This window comes from Oncorhynchus kisutch, linkage group LG9 (genome assembly GCF_002021735.2).
Source record: "Oncorhynchus kisutch isolate 150728-3 linkage group LG9, Okis_V2, whole genome shotgun sequence".
In the NCBI taxonomy this organism is placed as follows: Eukaryota; Metazoa; Chordata; class Actinopteri; order Salmoniformes; family Salmonidae; genus Oncorhynchus; species Oncorhynchus kisutch.
In genome coordinates this window covers 26954467-26976206 of record NC_034182.2, presented here as the reverse complement: position 1 = coordinate 26976206, position 21740 = coordinate 26954467, and the positions used below count along the sequence as shown (strand labels likewise).

The 21740-nt window shown below is 42.2% G+C and overlaps 1 protein-coding gene across 1 annotated transcript; it reads left to right on the top strand.

Annotated features, from left to right (window-relative positions):
• Positions 1-4747: 4747 nt before the first annotated feature.
• Positions 4748-13983, top strand: LOC109879311 (uncharacterized). The gene is made up of 4 exons (XM_031832259.1): positions 4748-4922; positions 12296-12661; positions 12818-13168; positions 13677-13983. Exons 1-4 carry the CDS (start codon positions 4865-4867, stop codon positions 13799-13801), a joined length of 900 nt encoding a protein of 299 aa, XP_031688119.1. The 5' UTR covers positions 4748-4864; the 3' UTR covers positions 13802-13983.
• Positions 13984-21740: the final 7757 nt, after the last annotated feature.

The window sequence follows — 21740 nt, the reverse complement described above, 5'->3', positions numbered from 1 at the left end:
ATTCTTATACCACTTGGTCGTTTTATGAGTGCATTTCACAAAGCTGTTTATCATGTCCGCCTTAACCAATGCCCCCATTTTAAGGTTAAAGTCGGGCACGCAGTCTGGTTTGATTTTTCTCTCTCCCGTCAGGTGGTCCACCTTCCCTGTGGCCGACATGGTTGCTGTATGTACAGTGGAGAGGACATGGATGTCTCATTTGTCATGCCACTTTGCTGCCAGCTGTTGACATTTTTTACTTTGTATAACGGGTCATTTAGGATGGCAGTAGCATTGCTGATGAAATACAGGCATCGCAGTAGAACTAGGAAGCAGTCTTGGGAAAAGAGGGTGGCTGTCAGAATTTGATTCCTGACTTTCATACTCAGACTCATTGTCAGAATTTTTTTAAATCTCCAGATTTTCCACATTTGTGAGTTGTCTCCTTTTGAAAGACATTGCTAATGCTACAGCTTAGCTCACTAGCTACATACATAAACAACAACACTGAATGGCTCAGAGTGGGAGTGAGTGGTTTCGTGATTGACTGCCGGCCATGCGCCAGATTGACTGCCGGCACGCGTATCAATAACTCATTATCAGAAAATAATTTGTGTGGTAATTATTTATATATCTACTGTTTTATTCACATGTTTTCAATGACTGTTGACAAACCATGCCTCTGATTCTTACATAGATTGTAATGGGCACATATTACGTGTGTAAAATACTGTTTTGAAGGTTGTACTGATTATGATGAGCTAAGCTAATTCCAGCTGTGTGTAGCCATGTTTGTTGATATACAATGTATTCTGGGTTTCACGTAATCATCTGTTGGACCAAAGATGTTATAACAAAATGAGGTGAGTAAGGGTTCACAAATTGGTTGGATGTGAACGATGGTAGACGACCCCCCCCCCCCCCCCCCCCTTCAACATGCATACCATAAACAGACTAATCTTGTCTCCTCTTAGGTATCTGTGAGGGAAAACAGCATGGCAGCGCGTAGAAACTACCCATCATCGGATTTCTTTCGATTTCTAGTCTTTTACTCAATTATTTAGATCAATGGTGAGCTCACCCGTGATGTGATTAATTAAAAATAGTCATTTCTATTAGCTAATTCATATTGTAGTTTGTCAGCGAGAGTTATACAAATATGACCACTTGTGTTACGTCAATCTTTCCTCAGTTAGCGCTAGTACAAATGTAGCCTACATTTTTCCGGTTTGGATGATTGTGTTATGCTGTAGATACTTGTGTGAATGTCTGAACATTGCATCCTAAAATAAACTGCTCACATTCTGGACATAACTTTACAAGAACTGTGTTTGTGCAAAAGGTTTCTGAAAAAAGTGTGGCTAGCTCAAATGTTGATTGTTGCTTAATTCGAAACTGGCCGTTCTAAATAAGCGTTCTAATCATACCGGTGTGATCGTATGCTAAAGGGACCACTGTAGAATGATCACACCCGTGTGATGTGGTTAATACTGTTGTGGCAAATTCCTGTATTACCAAATGAGGAGAGTTACAAACTACACACCAGTCAGAGTTACACTTAAACTTAATCTTTAATAATATGAGCTTCACAATAGCCCGTTGACTCTCTGATCAATTCAGTGTCTATAATGAATTCTGAGAGTCCCAACAGTAGAATACAAATATCTTTTATAGCCAAGATACACCACTCTCAACTTACATGATGAACCACAGATCTTAGGAACTCTTCACAAAGGGACTTTTACGTGAGAAAGGAGTATCCCTTAGCCAGATAGCATTAGCTATAACTTATCGTTCAGTTTGGTCTCTAAGATGAGGTTCTAATCTCGTTCCTGGTACTTCATAGTACCAAAACATTACCTCATCTAGGGCATAACTCAATTGTCAACTCTATGTACTCCCATCTCAAGTAAACCACCTCTTCTCCCCACTCCTGGACAAGCTCACTGAGGGGAGTGACTTGCGCACAGACATTGTGGAGACAAGTAATTGATTCCCCCTTAATCACGCCATCCCTTCACATGGTTTAAGAATAGGTAAAGACACATTCACATGAAGACAATGTCCCATTCTGTTCTCTTCCCTTTCTGGTTTTCTGCATAGCACCAGGGACATGTGAAAGACAAGCCTGACCTCTCCCCTCTCTGGGCCCCAAGTGACTGAGCCCTAGCTGAGAAGGGAAAAGTGCAACTGCCAACAGTATAGTCCAAATGGATACATTCTAATGACAAATATCTCACATAAGGATTATTATGTAAATAAAACATCTTATTTATCTACGTTACCAAACAAATTCTGATTCATCCTCCACAATACCCTGCATGAATATGTTGGGAGCTAACCAACCATGTACAATGTTAGCTAGATAGCATTAGTCTCTAACTAGAAAAGCAAATGGCTCTGAGATACAAATAATAACATCAGCTAGGAAGCCAGCTAGCTGAAGTTAACTAGCTAACTAACAGTACAATTTAGCTTGAAATGAAACCCCTTTCTGTCAAAATTAGAAACGTGTAATATCTGAAAATGTAGCTAGCTAAAGCTAGACTATCTTACCTGTATACATCATCATGCATGATGGACGTGTCTCCCTGTCACGAATGCCATGCCACCGTTGCCTTTAATTTGAATATGTGATCTGGAGACAGGTGTTTTCTCCATCTCTTTAGCTATCATATTCTAATTCCACTGATTTCAAAATATGATCCTCCAGAAAGTGGAGAACAACACTTATGCAGCTCCACTACACAATAAAAGTTTTTTTAAAGCCGCGTTCGACATTATTACCAACACAGACTTACCAACACAGACTGATCAGCTCAAATAGACAGAAATCCTCTATATGGCAGACCAATTCGAACTCCTCTCTCGGCATCTTCAGCCCAGTCATTATCCTCTCTTTCTGTGGCTTAACCACCAATGCTCGTAATGTAACAATTATATTCATATTTATAGATGTCATATAAGTTTGTTATTAAGGCACATGAACACTCACATGTTCGAGAAGACATTTCTGCAAGTACCATACTACATATACTCTGTTGACATTGGCCTTAGCTTTATTTATTTATTATTTTTCCTGGTGGTGTAGAGGATGATGAATAGGTTCAAGCAGAAGAGAACTCCAGTTCTTATGATGGAGAGAAGGACCAGGATTCTCATCTGTGGATCAGCAAAAAAAAAAGATTCTCATTTAAAATAACAGAATTATCATACCTTCTTCACAGTGCTCTGTAAGGTCCTTTTCAGAACCTTTGTGACCTTTTGGACAATGAGGAGAGTTAAATATTTGGACGATTAGGAGGGTTAAATATTCCCACTGTTATTTACACTGTAGTACGATAGTATTATATCTCCAAGTTTTCCTCATACAAATGTTACATGTCTGATTCCTCATATACATGTTAGTGCATTTGGAGTCACAGCAGACAAGTTGTTGAAAAGATTACCTTGGACCTTCAGAACAGTCGCATTGGTGAAGTAGATGTATTTATCAAACATTCCACAGAAGTACAGACAAGAATCAGCTTCATCCAACTCTGTTCTTTTCAGGAAAAATATTCTATGGCTGCTTAACATTTCCATATGGCTGGGCTGAAAACCATTATGATGTTGGACATTATGTTGGCTCAGAGCTGTAAATAGATGTGATGCATAGGGGCTCTGAGCCGTTGAATTGCTTGAACCAGCCAACGTGTCCTGGAGCGCCAGTGACTTTGGTGCACTGCAAATTGACATTATCTCCAGGATGGTCCAACACTGAGGGAGGAGGAGAGGCAGGCACAACAGGGGTCAGACCTGAAAGAAAGAAGACAAAGGTTTAGAAACAATCCCAAACATAAAACTTTCTGTTCACTTATGCACTACTATACCTAAACCTAGTCTCAACTATAAATCACATAATCGTAATGACTCAGAAAACTTACACAAGCCATAGAGGACAACAGCTGATACAAATATGTATACCATTCTGTGTTTAGAGCTAGACTGCCAGACTGTGAAGGAAGGACTCCATCTTGAGATGAATGTAATTTGTGATTAGGGGCGGGACATGGTGTGAGAGCCATAGCTGCATACAATGACCACAGATAATGTTTTCTTATCACCAACCACTGATTTTCCACTCTTGCATTTGGTTTGAGAGAGCGAAGGATACAATATTTTAGTTGTAGGCTGTAGTTTATCATCATTGCTCAAACACAGTGTATATTGTCCACAGTAATGACGTTTAAATAAAGGGGCTGGATGACAGTTAGTATGTATTCAAAATCTGTTTTCACAGTGATGACACCCAGAACGGTTGCTTTGAATAATTGTGTTGGGCGGGAGGACCCCCTGGTAAGGGTAACTTTTCGCTGGAGTTGGTGGTCATTGGCCAATAGGGGGCACTCTTCTGACTGCACCAAGTAAATCAGTGAACTGAGGAACTCTTGCGGTTGGTAGGAGCATTGGCTTGTTGTCCACCAAATGTTGTCCACCCCTTAAAGGGGATTGTCCTTTGAAATTGAAGGCCAGACTTTATTTTAACTTCATTTTTAAGACAACAGGATCTGTCCTCGTTTGAAATTGAAGGCCAGGCATTAGCTAAATTCCATTCTTCATCCAAAAAAGTGACATTCTGAGCTTTGATCATAGAAGATAAACACACTAGTGTCAGCCCAACAGGACGCTCAGCTCTATCCATCCGGTCTCTTTTAATCTGGGTTAGGTGAAGCCACCACAGGGGCACTTAGCCAACCACTGGGGAAACTAGAAAATTCTGCTGAAATGCTAAATGACATACCGTAGACTATACAACGCATCTCAGAAACGAATTAGCTTCATTTGAGAAGGGTTGTTCTAACAGGGGTAAACTTTTCCACAGAAGACACAGGTTTTGAAGAGGATGACAGCTATTAAGATGTTCGCACCACTGTGCAAATTTCTTCTTCTTGGAGAGATGGGTAAGTTTTATTGACTCTATTGTGATGGTATGTTCAATAGAACAACATTAACAAAAAAAACTCCAACACGTTTCAGCATACCCTTCATCAGGGAGTACAACGGTACAATTGATTTAATTAACATTCACAGACACTTTGAGGCAACCTAATCTTGCAAATCAAGTCAAGTGTTATTGGTCGCATACACATGTTTAGCAGATATTATTGCGGGTGAAGCGAAATGCTGGTGTTCCTAGTTCCAACAGTGCCGTAATATCTAACAATACACAACAAAAACAAAGGTATCATTGTACACTGATTATTCATGTTTTCTTTTAAATCCACAATTTGGAGGATCTAGATTATTTTTCTGACCTCACTGGATTACAACCAAATTATGATAAATGTACTATATTACATATTGGATCACAACAATATAAAACTGTTACATTACCGTGTAGTTTACCGATAAAATTGTCTGATTGTGATGTGGACATACTCGTTATTCATATCCCGAAAGAAAGAAATTATCTCACTACAAAACATTTTTATAGAAAGTTAGCAAAAATAGATAAGATCTTGCTATCGTGGAAAGGAAAATACCTGTCTATTTGTGGAAAAATCACCCTGAATAATTCTTTAGTCATATCCCAGTTGACCAATTTGCTTATGGCCTTGCCCACACCTAATGACTTGTTTTTGAAATTAATATTAAATAAAATTTGATTTGGAACTGCAAGCCAGACAAAATTAAACCGGCCTATTTATATAATGAATATGAACTCGGAGTGCAGAAATTATTAAATATTAAAGCATTAGACCTCTCACTAAAGGCTTCAGTCATACAAAAGTTATACCTGATTCCGAATTGGTTCTCTAGCAGATTAGTAAGAATGTCTCACCCAATGTTCAAGAAAGGCCTTTTTCCCTTTATTCAGATTAGAACCTCTCACTTTCAGTTATTTGAAAAGGAAATAATCTCCAAAATGATGCTATTTTTAAAAAAACAATATTTTTTGAAAAAATGTTTAAAAACGGTATAATCTTTGTAAATTTTATCATAAATAGGACTGGCGGAGTTATGTCACACATGCAGCTAGCAAAAATATATGGAAATGTCTGCTCTACTCAAAACTACAACCAACTAATTGCAACATTAACTCAAAAATGCAAGAGGCAAGTGGAAAGAGTAGAAAGTAAGAAACTTTTCTGTCGATTCTGCATTAAAGGCCAATTTGGTTTAAGAGAATTGTGCTAAATAGAAATGTATACCAGTTTAATTTAAGGACCAAAAAATTGACAGCTGTACAATGTAGATTGCAAAATAATTGGGAAGAGATTTTCGATGTACCGATTCCATGTCACATAGTTTATGAACTGATACACAAAACGATGCTGGATTCGAAACTTAGAGTATTTCAATTTCAATTATTATACAAAATTATTGCAACCAATACAATGTTAAACAAATGGGGGGGATACAACCATCCCAGCTCTGCAGATTTTTCTAAAAAGAGACAGAATCGTTAGATCATTTGTTTTGGTACTGTCCATATGTAGCTTGTTTTTGGTCGGAGGTTCAGGAATGGATGGAGAATTGCAATTAATACCTGGAGTTAACACTGCAAATAACACTGCTGGGGGATTTGTCATAGATCAATAATAAAATAATACTCTTAGCAAAAAAACATCTTTAATTTGCAATCTTTAGAAACTATGAGAATAGAAAGGTTCAGAACTTTTGTGAATGCACAACTATACACACAAATCTAAAAAGTAAAAAATGGAATGATTAAATATTAGGACGAGCAACGTCAGAGTCTGGAGTTCTTATATACAGCTGAATTCGGAAATCTACATACACTTAGGTTGGAGTCATTAAAACTTGTTTTTCAACTTTGTGCTAATTTATTTTTAACAAACTATAGTTTTGGCAAGTCGGTTAGGACATCTACCTTGTGCATGACACAAGTCATTTTTCCAACAATTGTTTACAGACAGGTTATTCCACTTAAAATTCACTGTATCACAATTCCAGTGGGTCAGAAGATTACATACACTAAGTTGACTGTGCCTTTAAACAGCTTGGAAAATTCCATAAAATGATGTCATGGCTTTAGAAGCTTCTGATAGGCTAATTGACATCATTTGAGTCAATTGGAGGTGTACCCAACATATTGTGGGAAGCTGGTGGAAGGCTACTTGAAACATTTGACCCAAGTTAAACAATTTAAAGGCAATGCCACCAAATACTAGTTGAGTGTATGTAAACTTCTGGCCCACTGGGAATGTGAGAATGATAAAATAAATAATTCTCTCTGCTATTAATCTGACATTTCACATTCTTAAAATAAAGTCCTGACTCCAACAGAGTCATAAGTCAAAATCAAGTCAATGGGTTCACATACTTTTCCCAACCTACACTGTGAATGTTTAAATGATGTATTCAATATAAATCTAATCAAATCAAATCAAATTTATTTATATAGCCCTTCGTACATCAGTACAAAGTGCTGTACAGAAACCCAGCCTAAAACCCCAAACAGCAAGCAATGCAGGTGTAGAAGCACGGTGGCTAGGAAAAACTCCCTAGAAAGGCCAAAACCTAGGAAGAAACCTAGAGAGGAACCAGGCTATGTGGGATGGCCAGTCCTCTTCTGGCTGTGCCGGGTGGAGATTATAACAGAACATGGCCAAGATGTTCAAATGTTCATAAATGACCAGCATGGTCGAATAATAATAAGGCAGAACAGTTGAAACTGGAGCAGCAGCATGGCCAGGTGGACTGGGGACAGCAAGGAGTCATCATGTCAGGTAGTCCTGGGGCATGGTCCTAGGGCTCAGGTCAGTTGAAACTGGAACAGCAGCATGGCCAGGTGGACTAGGGACAGCAAGGAGTCATCATGTCAGGTAGTCCTGGGGCATGGTCCTAGGGCTCAGGTCCTCCGAGAGAGAGAAAGAAAGAGAGAAGGAGAGAATTAGAGAACGCACACTTAGATTCACACAGGACACCGAATAGGACAGGAGAAGTACTCCAGATATAACAAACTGACCCCAGCCCCCCGACACATAAACTACTGCAGCATAAATACTGGAGGCTGAGACAGGAGGGTTCAGGAGACACTGGAGACACATATAGACAAGAAAAATAAAATAATTTGTGTGTTATTAGTTTAAACACTGTGTTTGTCTATTGTTATGATTAAGATGAAGATCAGGTCAAATTTTCTAACTATTTTCTGCAGAAATCCAGGTAATTCCAAAGGGTTAACATACTTTTTCTTTCCACTGTATGTACATACTGTATATACGACTCTGGAGAAAATGAGGAGACCACAGCAAAATTAGAATTTTCTCTGGTTTTACTATTTATCGGTATGTGTTTGGGTAAAATGAGAATTTTTGTTTTATTCTATAAAGTATTGACAACATTTCTCCCAAATTCCAAATATTGTTATAAAATAACAAAAAAGATGCAGTGTTGTCAGACCTAGAATAATGCAAATAAAATAAGTTCATATTAATTACACAATTAAATAACACAATACGAATGTTTTAACTTAGGAAGAGTGCAGAAATCAATATTTGGTGGAATAACCCTGATTATCAATCGCAGCCTTCATGCTTCTTGGCATGCTCTCCACCAGTCTTTCACATTGATGTTGGGTGACTTTATGCCACTCCTGGCGTAAAAATGTAAGCAGCTCGGCTTTGTTTGACGGCTTGTGACCATCCATCTTCATCTTGATCACATTCCAGAGGTTTTCAATGGGGTTCAGGTCTGGAGATTGGGCTGGCAATGATAGCCCAATCCTCCACCAAATTTCACAGTGGGTGCGAGACACTGTGGCTTGTAGGCCTCTCCAGGTCTCGCACCCACTGTGAAATTTGGTGGAGGACCGGTGATGATCTGGGGGTGCTTCAGCAAGGCTGGAATCGGGCAGATTTGTCTTGGTGAAGGACACATGAATCAAGCTACGTACAAGGTTGTCCTGGAAGAAAACTTGCTTCTTTCTGCTCTGACAATGTTCCCAAACTCTGAGGATTGGTTTTTCCAGCAGGACAATGCTCCATGCCACACAGCCAGGTCAATCAAGGTGTGGATGGAGGACCACCAGATCAAGACCCTGTCATGGCCAGCCCAATCTCCAGACCTAAACCCCATTGAACCCCATTGATGTGATCAAGGTGAAGATGGATGGTCACAAGCTGTCAAAAAAAGCTGAGCTGCATGAATTTTTGCGCCAGGAGTGACATAAAGTCACCCAACATCAATGTGAAAGACTGGTGGAGGGCATGACAAGACGCATGAAAGCTGTGATTGAAAATCAGGGTTATTCCACCAAATATTGATTTCTGATCTCTTCCTAAGTTAAAACATTAGAATTGTGTTGTTTAAAGATTAATATTAACTTATTTTCTTTGCATAATTCTAGGTCTGACAACATGTCACACCCTGACCATAGTTTGCTTTGTATGTTTGTATGTTTTGGTTGGTCAGGGTGTGATCTGGTTGGGCATTCTATGTTGGATGTCTTGTTTGTCTATTTCTATGTCTGGCCTGATATGGTTCTCAATCAGAGGCAGGTGTTAGTCATTGTCTCTGATTGGGAACCATATTTAGGTAGCCTGGGTTTCACTGTGTGTTTGTGGGTGATTGTTCCTGTCTCTGTGTTTGCACCAGATAGGACTGTTTCGGTTTTCATTTCATTATTTTGGTAGTTTATTCATGTATAGTTTTTCCTTTATTAAAATAACATGAATCATCACAACGCTGCATTTTGGTCCGACTCTCCTTCACCACAAGAGAACCGTTACAGAATCACCCACCACAACAGGACCAAGCGGCATGGTGAAAGGCAGCAGGAGCAGCGCGAGGAGTACTGGACATGGGAGGACGAATTAGACGGAAGAGGACCCTGGGCTCAGCCAGGAGAATATCGCCGCCCCAAAGAAGAACTGGCAGCACGGCGACGCGGTTGGAAGCCTGAGAGTCAGCCCCAAAAATTTATTGGGGGGAGTCTCACAGGGAGTATGGGTATGCCAGGTAGGAGACCTGCGCAAACTCCCTGTGCTTACCGGGGGGCTAGAGAGACCGGACAGGCACCGTGTTATGCTGTGAAGCGCACAGTGTCCCCAGTGCGGGTGCATAGCCCGGTGCGGTACATTCCAGCTCCGCGTATCGGCCGGGCTAGAGTGAGCATTGAGCCAAGTGCCATGAAGCCGGTTCTACGCAGCTGGTCTCCAGTGCGTCTCCTTGGGCCGGCTTACATGGCACCAGCCTTGCGCACGGTGTCCCCGGTTCGCCTGCATAGCCCAGTGCGGGCTATTCCACCTCGCCGCACTGGCAGGGCGACCGGGACCATTCAACCGGGTAAGGTTGGGCAGGCTCGGTGCTCAAGAACTCCAGTGCGCCTGCACGGTCTGGTCTATCCAGTACCACCTCCACACCCCAGCCCTCCGGTAGCAGATCCCCGCACAAGGCTTCCTGTGCGTGTCCTCGGCCCAGTACCACCAATGCCAGCACCACGCATCAGGCCTACAGTGCGCCTCGCCTCTCCAGCGCTGCCGGAGTCTCCCGCTTCTCCAGCGCAACCGGAGTCTCCCGCCTGTTCGGCGCTACGAGAGCTACTCAGTCCAGCGCTGCCAGAGCCTTCCTCTCCAGCGTTGCCGGAGCCTCCCGTCTGCCCAGCGCCATCTGAGCCTCCCGTCTGCCCAGCGCCGCCTGAGCCTCCCGTCTGCCCAGCGCCGCCTGAGCCGCCCGTCTGCCCAGCGCCGCCTGAGCCGCCCGTCTGCCCAGCGCCGCCTGAGCCGCCCGTCTGCCCAGCGCCGCCTGAGCCGCCCGTCTGCCCAGCGCCGCCTGAGCCGCCCGTCTGCCCAGCGCCGCCTGAGCCGCCCGTCTGCCCAGCGCCGCCTGAGCCGCCCGTCTGCCGAGCGCCGCCTGAGCCGCCCGTCTGCCCAGCGCCGCCTGAGCCGCCCGTCTGCCCAGCGCCGCCTGAGCCGCCCGTCTGCCCAGCGCCGCCTGAGCCGCCCGTCTGCCCAGCGCAGCCAGTGCCGCCAGTCAGCCAGGGGCCGCCAGTGCCGCCAGTCAGCCAGGGGCCGCCAGTCAGCCAGGTGCCGCCAGGGGCCGCCAGTCAGCCAGGGGCCGCCAGTCAGCCAGGGGCCGCCAGTCAGCCAGGGGCCGCCAGTCAGCCAGGGGCCGCCAGAGCCCCTCAGCCCAGAGGCGCCGGAGCCCCTCAGCCCAGAGGCGCCAGAGCCCCTCTGTCCCGAGCTGCCGCCCCTCTGTCCCGAGCTGCCGCCCCTCTGTCCCGAGCTGCCGCCCCTCTGTCCAGTGGGGTCATTAAGTAGGGTCGCCGTGGCTAGGAGGCCACGGAAGCGGACAAGGTGGGGGACTAAGACTATGGTGAAGTGGGGGCCACGTCCAGCACCAGAGCCGCCACCGCGGACAGATGCCCACCCAGACCCTCCCCTATAGGTTCAGGTTTTGCGGCCGGAGTCCGCACCTTGGGGGGGGGGGGGGGGTACTGTCACACCCTGACCATAGTTTGCTTTGTATGTTTCTATGTTTTGGTTGGTGAGGGTGTGATCTGGTTGGGCATTCTATGTTGGATGTCTTGTTTGTCTATTTCTATGTCTGGCCTGATATGGTTCTCAATCAGAGGCAGGTGTTAGTCATTGTCTCTGATTGGGAACCATATTTAGGTAGCCTGGGTTTCACTGTGTGTTTGTGGGTGATTGTTCCTGTCTCTGTGTTTGCACCAGATAGGGCTGTTTTGGTTTTCACATTTCATTATTTTGGTAGTTTATTCATGTATAGTTTTTCCATTATTAAAATAACATGAATCATCACAACGCTGCATTTTGGTCCGACTCTCCTTCACCACAAGAGAACCGTAACACAACACTGCATCTTTTTTGTTATTTTGACCAGTTGTCATTTTCTGAAAATAAATGTTCTAAATGATCATATTTTGGGGGGGAATTTGGGAGAAATGTTGTCAGTAGTTCATAGAAGAAATTGTTAATTTTACCCAAACACATACCGATAAATAGTAAAACCAAAGGATCGGATCATTTTGCAGTGGTCTCTTCATTTTTTCCCGAGCTGTGTGTGTGTGTGATGGGATGTATGGACAGAATATGTAATATATCTGAAGAATACGTAATATAGAATAGTATATGCACATCAATAGTTAAACAGCATAGGCCTTGACTAGAACACAGTATACACATATGAAGTGGGTAAAACAGTATGTAAACATTATTAAAGTGACCAGTGTCTATTAAAGTGACCATGTCTATGTACATAGGCAGCAGCCTCTAAGGTGCAGGCAATACAATCTTTTAAGGTTTAATATATTTTTGTAAGACGTTTTCCTTTGTTTTATTTATAGTTCATGCGCTAGCTGGGACTGAGCCCTCTGCCATACAACAGGAGAGTGGTCTCATGTCAGCCAATGTTGGAGACACAATGGTTCTGCAATGCCTCTATAAAGGCGACATGGCCATGCATTTCTCCTGGTACAAGCAGCCCTTCAGAGAAAAACCTAATCTCATCTCAACCATCTATAAGTATGACAAATATGCTACATTTTACCATGAGTTTAAGGATAACCCTCGGTTCTCAGTGCAAAGCAGCAACGGCGTAAATCACCTCAGCATCTCAGACATTAAAGGCTCGGATTCAGCCACGTACTACTGTGGGAGCGCACACTCAAATGTGGTGGAATTTGGAAAAGGGACCATTCTCAATGTAAAAGGTATAGTGCTGAGAAATGTATTTTGATATTTTCAGACATTCCCAAAATATTGAATTGATAGATAAAGAGCCGTAAAAATAAAAGTTACATTTTGGATATAGTCTTACTACAGCATATTCAATGCAATTTGCTGACATATTTAAACACTCTTTTCAGGTTCAGAGTCCAACAGCATGTCTGTGCTCCAGCAGCCTGTGTCTGAGTCAGTCCAACCAGGGTACTCTGTGACTCTGAACTGTACAATACACACTGAGACCTGTGCAGGAGGACACAGTGTCTATTGGTTCAGACATGGCTCAGGAGAATCCCGTCCAGGAATCATTTACACCCATGGAGACAGGAGTTATCAGTGTGAGAAGAGCTCTGAGGCTGGGTCTCCTACACAGAGATGTGTCTACAACCTCCCCAAGAGGAACCTCAGCCTCTCTGATGCTGGGACTTACTACTGTGCTGTGGCTTCATGTGGGGAGATACTGTTTGGAGACGGGACCAAGCTGGACATTCATGGTAAATATAATTTGCTTGTTTATTAACAATATACAAACATAACCCTTAGTTATTACACTGTATTAGCCAATACTATATTATATACAGGGTTGTGGAGCAACTGGGTAGTAACTGATTACATGTAACTGTAACCAGCAAAAATATTGTAATCAGATTTCAGGTACTTTTGAAAAACTAGATGATTAATTATTGGATTTACTTGTAAATTCAGAAAGGATGGTTGGGGAAAAATACATTATAACACCTTTCTGTTTTCTCAATGACATTCAATTCAGCATTGAAAAAAGGCGCAAATTAAATTTGTTTTCACCTGATTGAGTCTGACCACAAGTCAGAGACCACTATGATGAGACATCAAATGTGTTTGGGTAATCCAAAAGTTATGTTACTGATTATAATTTTGGGGACAGATAACAAGTAACGGTAATGAATTACACTTAGAAAGTAACCTAGCCAACCCTGATTATATATACAGAAATGGGAAATATAAAAGGTTTCATTCTTTCAGGTGGTGACATTCAGGTTGCGACTGAAGTGGATATGAGGATCCTTGTCCTCCTCTCCATCATAAGAACTGGAGTTCTCCTTTGCTGTCTGACCATCATCTTCCTCATCTACCTCATCAGGAAATAGATTATCTATTCTATGATTCAGATCTATTCTATGATTTAACATTTTAAATTGTGTTTTTTACATTGGATAAAAGTAGAGCCTCAGAGCAACAAAATTGTATATCATACACTGCATTTGAGGAACAATGGAAAAGTAATTCTGCTTTGAAAGTTGATAAACTTGTAACCTCACTTTTGAGAAAATGGCCTTTGAATGTTTTGGAACCTACTGGAGAACTTTCCTTTGTCTACATTCAGCAGTGTTCACACCCTCTTAAGCCAGCCACACCCATCTCTTTAACGATTCACATATGAGGTCCTGTGCTAAACTGTGAGTAGTGTAGTAAAGATTAAGACTACAAGTGGTAAAAGTAGTAGCCTACAATAAGGAAAAATCCCAGGTAAACAGAAAGTGTCCAGATTTTTTTTTTTTACAAATATTAGATGATGCTTACCCAGACACACTTGTCTAAATTGATGGGTCAGTGGTGGAAAAAGTACTTAATTGTCATACTTGAGTAAAGGTAAAGATACCTTAATAGAAAATGAGTCATGTAAAAGTAAAAGTCACCCACTAAAATACTACTTGACTAAAAGTCAAAAAGTATTTGGTTTTAAAAGTACCAGATGTAAATGGAATTGCTAAAATGTACTTAAGTCTCAAAAGTCAAAGTAAAAGTATAAATAATTACAAATTCCTCACATTAAGCAAACCAGATGGCACAATTTTAGCCAGGGGCACACTCCAATACTCAGCATTTGTGTTTAGTGAGTCTGACAGATCAGATGCAGTAGGGATGACCAATGGTTATTTGCATAGTAGCAATATCAGAAAAAGATAGCGTCAATATAAATCAAATAATATACAGTTTGTACAAGAACAATATCAATAATGATATCAGTGATAGACGAGGTAGTTATATGCATACAATCAGAGGTAAAGTGGCTGAGCAGCAGGATAAAATAGTAGCAGAAACATAATGGTGTGTGTGTTAGGAGAGAGTCATTTGAATAGAGGCACTGCAGATAGTGCTGATGACTGGTCCGTCCAAACCATGCATGAACAAAGGAATCTATCCAGGGCATGTGATGTCAATAGCCTCTTCGTCGCAAAAATCCCTGATCTTCTCAAAAGATAAATTTGTCTAGCTGTGTCCAGTCCAGGTGGTGCTTGTACAGGCAGACCATCTATGGGAGGAAGGATGTCAGCATTGCGCAGCAGCTGAAACCTGGTCCCGACTGAGTCCGAACGCTCCTTCGGCATCAACAACACCAGAGTCCAGAACATCGAAGTTGTAAAACAGGAAATAACAAAAAAGTTGTAGACATTACAACCTTGCACAACATCAATTCACCTCCCAAGTTTAAATAAGAAGAATAACCTCATACAAAGCAATGAAAATGATATTCATCTGACGTGCTGGTACTGCTTGATCTGTGGCAGTAGCCTGAAGTACGTCGTCAAGTGTTGTTGCCAGCCATAGTTTTCCACCAGCACCGTACCATCCTCCAGTCCAACCAGTTGTGGGATGTTGACCCCTGTCACAGTGCTGTCCTTCACAACACCATAAATCTCAGACAGTATTCACTCTGGTCTTTCTGAAGCGCTGCTTGATGAGGCCGAAGCATCAGTCGGGGGTAAACTTGGTGTGGCCTGTGATCAGGAAGTGAAGTCCAGACTGTGGTGGAGCTTAAGCATGGTCCGCCAGGCACAATGCCAGAGCACAAACTTGTTCTTGTTTTGGCCACTGCAGTTATCACAACTCAGGTCCACATGTGTTTCCCCAACTTCGTAGTTGGTGAAGAAATGGTGCATGTAGTTGATGACTGCACTGCTGCCTTTGCTGGATGACATACCTTCATCAATCAAGTAGTTGACTTGTTGTGGTATTCCTTCACAGTGGACACCAAACAAGCCACACTTGCGGGGAGTTAAAAAGTAGATGGGACCTGGCTGCATAGGGTCAGAAGGATAGAGCACCTGCAAACAACAAAATAACATTAAGATCAATTTATGAAAAGAAAATGTAGCGTAAAACATAATGTATGTATTTAATCATTTGTCGGTAAGTTTCACTTACCGACAAATGTGCGGAGCAGCATCACTGCATACAGCAACATAATCTTGGAAACTGGAAGTTAAAGTGATAACACACAGCCCGACTACACATACTTCTGGAAAATACAGAAATAATGTGAGCTCAATAAATGTGGTTCCAATCATGTTTGGAGGTCAATTAAATAATCAAAACATGTTGTTTAAGCTTTATATACCATGTGTTGTCATCAATTCCTTGTAGAGATGCCACACGGCTGCTTTTGTCACATGGGATGGCAGCAACTTTGCACCAAAGTGTTTGCGTCCTGGGTGGCATCCTGGTAATACTATTGCATTATCCTCTGCGTAGTTGTTGATGAAGTTCACCACTCGCTGCAAGTCCTCTTGCTTCAGGTGTAACCTGTGCTTGCTTGGGTCAGCTCTCTTTTTTATGGGATGCGTTAGAATATTCTCCTTGTATGACTGGTGGAGGAGAGTCAGGCGTGTTCTACTGATGCTGAAAGACAAAATACAGATGCATATATTTTGGCATTATTATACAATAGATAGCCGTAATCACCGTCAGACACAACTGGCTAACTTGATGGGCCATGTATCATCTGGCAGGTTGGAGTCTTTTGTTGAGATACTAGCTAAACAATGAACCATAATCCTAATCCATAGAGTACTAGCAATACAAACTGGTTGTCATAGCTAGCTAAAATGATCCAAATAGGTTCAATGTTAGCTAGTTAGCTAGATAACATTAGGCTATAACTAGCAATGCGAAATGGCATTCTGAGATAACATTACTACACACAGATCATAAACGTAATGTTAGCTAGTGAGCCAGCCATCTAATGTCAGCTAGCTAGCTAACAGTAAGCTTTAACTTGCAATGAAAACAACTTTCTGACAAAATTAGAAATGTATAATATCTGAAACTGTAGTGAGACTCTTACCCATATACATGACGGCAGACTTCAACCCCAGCAGACTGCAACCCCTTTCATTAAATAAGACGTCCTATGTCGTTTCTGTTTTGTTTGTACAGCTTGCTTGGCCGGTTGTTATGTCAAGTCACTCTGGGTCACACTGACTATGTGCAATGCTGTACAAATCATCTTAAGCTTTAACCCCCACTCAAACTCTGACCATTTTACTCACTCTAGCAGAGCTGGTTAGGCTTTTTTCATGTTATCCAGAGCATTGGTGACTGTAACATTGGCTTTTTTGCCAATGTTTACTGACACCGGGCATATTCATCTGGTGTTGGCGTTTGTAAATTCATCAATTATTCTGCGCTCTGGCACACTCAGACGAGAGTGCTCTGAAACAGTTGTTTCAGTGATGTTGTATTGAAATGGATACTTTCATAGTTGAGTCTTTTGTTAAATTTTACTATGCTGTACATAAAAAAAAAAATACCTACATAAACTGACCAGTTCAAATAGACAGAAGAGTGCTATATAGCAAACCAATCCAAACTCATCTCTCGGCATGTCCAGCCCACTCATTATCTCAGCCAATCATGGGTAGCGGGAAATTATTTTTCTTTGGCTTAACCAACTAGGCTTGTTATTGAACAATTGTATTCGTATTTACAGATGGCATACAAGTTTGTTATTAACTTCTTTGGGATAGGGGGCGGTATTTTGACATCCAGATGAAAAGTGTGCCCAAAGAATACTGCCTGCTACTCAGGCCCAGAATGGATAGAAAACACTCTAAAGTTTCTAAAACTGTTAAAATAATGTTTGTGAGTATAACAGAACTGAAATGACAGGCAAAACCCCGAGGACAAACCATCCCATAAAAAAAGAAATCATCCTACCACTGATTTCAGTGGCTGGCACTTTTATAATAGGATGAAATCGTCCCCGATTGCAGTTCCTAGGGCTTCCACTAGATGTCAACAGTCTTTAGAAAGAGTTTCAGGCTGGTTTTTGGAAAAATTAGCCAGAAATTGTAGTTTTTCTAGGTGGCTCCCATTTTGACTTTAGTGTTTCGAAGCGCGTGAATGAGAGCGCGTTCTTTGGTATTTTTCTCCGGTAAAGACAACGATTCTCCGTCTTAAATTTTATTGTGTATTTGCGTATTAGGGTACCTATTGTTTGATTCTAAACATTGATTGACTTGTTTGGATGAGTTTATTGGTAACGTTTGGGATTCATTTTGTATACATTTTGAAGGAGGGAAACCGAATGTACTATTGACTGAAGCGCGCCAGCTAAACTGAGTTTTTATGGATATAACGAAGGACATTATCGAACAAAAGGACCGTTTGTGATGTATCTGGGACCTTTTGGAGTGCCAACAGAACAAGATCTTCAAAGGTAAGGCATATATATTTCTGACTTTCGTGTCGCAACTCCCAGGATGAAAATGATTAGTTATGCATTTGTGTGCTGGGCGCTGTCCTCAGATAAGCGCATGGTTTGCTTTCGCGGTAAAGCCTTTTTGAAATCTGACATGATGGCTGGATTAACAACAAATTAAGCTTTATTTTGATGTATTGCACTTGTGATTTCATGAAAGTTTAATATTTGTAGTAAATTAATTTGAATTTGGCGCTCTGTAATTTCACAGGAAATGGTCAAAATGGGACGGTAGCGTCCCACTAATCCGCAAGAAGTTAAATACTGAAATCATGTGACAGAATATGTGACACTTAGATTGCACACAGGTGGACTAATTATGTGACTTCTGAAAGTAATTGGTTGCACCAGATCGTATTTAGTGGCTTCATAGCAAAGGGGGTGAATACATATGCACGCCCCACTTTTCCATTTTAGATTTTTTAGAAAATCTTTTTCTTCATTTCACTTCACCAATTTGGACTATTTTGTGCATGTCCATTACATGAAATCCAAATAAAAATAAATATCCACCATAATTTGCAAATAAATTCATTAAAAATCAAATGAATCAATGTGATTTTCTGGATTTTTTTTCTCATTTTGTCTGTCATAGTTGAAGTGTACCTATGATGAAAATTACAGGCCTCTCTCATCTTTTTAAGTGGGAGAACTGCACAATTGGTGGCTGACTAAATACTTTTTTGCCCCACTGTATATACAGTGCCTTGCGAAAGTATTCGGCCCCCTTGAACGTTGCGACCTTTTGCCACATTTCAGGCGACAAAGATATAAAACTGTATTTTTTTGTAAAGAATCAACAACAAGTGGGACACAATCATGAAGTGGAACGACATTTATTGGATATTTCAAACTTTTTTAACAAATCAAAAACTGAAAAATTGGGCGTGCAAAATTATTCAGCCCCCTTAAGTTAATACTTTGTAGCGCCACCTTTTGCTGCGATTACAGCACTACAGCACTACGATTACGATTACAGCGATTACAGCACTACAGTACAGCGCCCTTAACCACTGCGCCGGGAGGCCCTTGCTTCAAATTCTCAATGGAGTGGAGACTTCACCCCTCGGTGGTTGCCCAGATATGGGATCGGTTCAACAAGGCTGACGTAGATCTTTACACATTATGAGAAAAAAGGGCATTGTCTCCTGTTCTCCTCAATGAGAGATCTGGATGCTCCGTAGGGAACGGATGATTTGGCGCTGGAACATGGTTATTACTTGTGGTGGATGAATCAGAATTAGTTGGGTAACATAGATAATTATGATGTCTTATCTGCATAACATGCTTATGTGATATACTTGTTATTAGAATGTATCCCTTTGGACTCCGTTGTTGACAGTTGCACTTCTTCCCTCAGCTGGGTCACTTGGGGCCCAGAGAGGGGAGAAGTCAGGCTTGTCTTTTACATGTCTCTGGTGCTATACAGAATATCAGCAAGGGAAGAGGACAGGATGGAACATTGTTTTCATATGTGATTGTGTCTTTACCTATTCTTAAACCATGTAAAGGGATGGTGTGATTAATGGGGAATCAATTACTTGTCTCCATAATGTCTGTGCGCAAGTCACTCCCTCCTTTGGCATTGGGGGCATTGGGGGGAGGTGTGTGGCAGTGTCTGGAACCATTGTGTGTCCTCTCTGATGTTGCACTTATCCTGGGATAGTGTATGACCTAGAGGCTCAATCCCCTCAGTGAGCTTGTCTAGGAGTGGGGACAAGAAGGGGTTTTACTTGAGATGGGAGTATCTAGAGTTGACAATTGAGTTATGCCATTGGATAAGTTGGTGTTTTTGTGCTATGAAGTACCAGAAACAAGATTAGAACCTTGTTGTAGGGACCAAACTGAACGATAATTTATAGCGAATGCTATCTGGCTACGTCATTTTGAACCATTGGAGTCTGTGGACCTGGAGGTCCTTTTCTACAAGACGGCCCTGCTCATGGCAGTTGTGGACATCTCTATGCGCTATCAGTACACCCTCCCTCTTTGGAGTTTGCGACTTGCAACTCCAAGGTGAGGTTACGTCCTAATGCAGCTTTTTCTTCGAAGGTCATGCCTATATCTTGCAGCTCTCTAGCTTTCGAACTGTTCCCCTTTTCATGTCCTCCATTTGTTTCTAGTGAGCAACAAAAGTTGAGTGGCCTGTGACCATTGCTTGCTCTGTGCACATATATTGACCGGCCCAGGGATATCCCCATTTGGACCAGCTTTTTGTCTGTTTTGCTAATCCATCTTGGGGTAAGGCACTTTCTAAACAGCATCTTTCTCCTTGGCGTATGCAAGCAAAGGCAAGGTTTGCATAGCGGTGTGCATGCTTACTCCACTAGGGGTGTGGCAGCTTCTTTGGCATTGTTCAGGGGCATGATAATTGGTGATAGGTTCCCACATGCCTTTGTGAGGTTTCATCGTTTGGACGTAACTGCTCCCAGTCTGGCTCATAGTGTTCTTATGGCTGGGTCTGGGAGAGGGTGTTAGGCAGCACGCTGGTTGCGCATTTATCTGGGTTACCACAGTTCCCTTGTGGGATTGAGCCTTTGGCTGCCTTGGTGTCCGGCAGTGCACAGATTGCACATTTATCCGGGTTACCACAGTTCCCCTGTAGGATTGAGCCTTGGGCTGCCATGGTTCATCGATGAGGAAGCGTGTGAATGCACATTATCAAGTCACAGCAGGTGCTCTGTTTTTTTGGACTAGCAGTTCCTAGTGTGATTTCAGGCATTCCAGACTCCTCAGGTACATGTGTGAGCCTTTTTGGACAGGTCTATGGACTTCGTCATAGTTGAAGTTAGACGCCATTTTATCAGGGTTAGCACAGTTCTGTGTGGGTTTGAGCATTTAGCTACCGTGGTTCATCGACTCTGGTCAATGCTATGCAGAGCGAGTATGCTAGTATGCGCTGCCAAGTTACAGCAGTTGTTCTGTTGTTGTGGACTTCCGGTTCCTTGTATGAGTTCTGACATTTCAGGCTTGTAAGGTAAGTATTGTGCTATGTGTGAGAAGTTTATTGGAACTGTGGTGTCTATGGACTTGGACTGCAGCATGTCAGTACGCAGAGTCAAGTTGCAGCAGGTTTCTGGTTCCCTATATGGGGCTCTGACAGCTCAGGCTTCTTGAGGATCTGATAGTTCAGGCTTCTCGGGTAAGTATTAGGGGAATGGTACTGTAAGTCCCCTTTTGGAGCCGGTGGAACCTCTGCGTGCTTGGGCTGCACCAAGTTTGGTGCCCTCTGAGTTGGCTTGGGGCATGAATGTGTGTCCCCCATAGTATGTTATATTGAGTGACCTGAAGGAGAGAATGAGGTATAATGTATTTTGACCCTGAACCCTGACCATTTCAGAGATGCAAGGCAGTCAGATATAGGGATGCATTACTTTGCTGCACAGGATTGTGAAATTGTGACCTTCAGGAATGGTGTGTTTTTGATTTATGATAGTAAGTAACACAGAAGTTTAATAATACATAACTGTCTGGCTTTTGTATGTGGAAATTATACCTTTCATATGGATTCATATGGAGCCTTGGTTTTATTACAAAAAAGGTGC

Excerpts from the sequence above, each read along its gene's own strand:
- LOC109879311 (XM_031832259.1), top strand. The coding sequence starts at position 4,865 with ATGACAGCTATTAAGATGTTCGCACCACTGTGCAAATTTCTTCTTCTT. Across the intron at positions 12,662-12,817 it reads GACCATTCTCAATGTAAAAG|GTTCAGAGTCCAACAGCATG; the intron begins GTATAGTGCTGA and ends CACTCTTTTCAG. Across the intron at positions 13,169-13,676 it reads GACCAAGCTGGACATTCATG|GTGGTGACATTCAGGTTGCG; the intron begins GTAAATATAATT and ends TCATTCTTTCAG.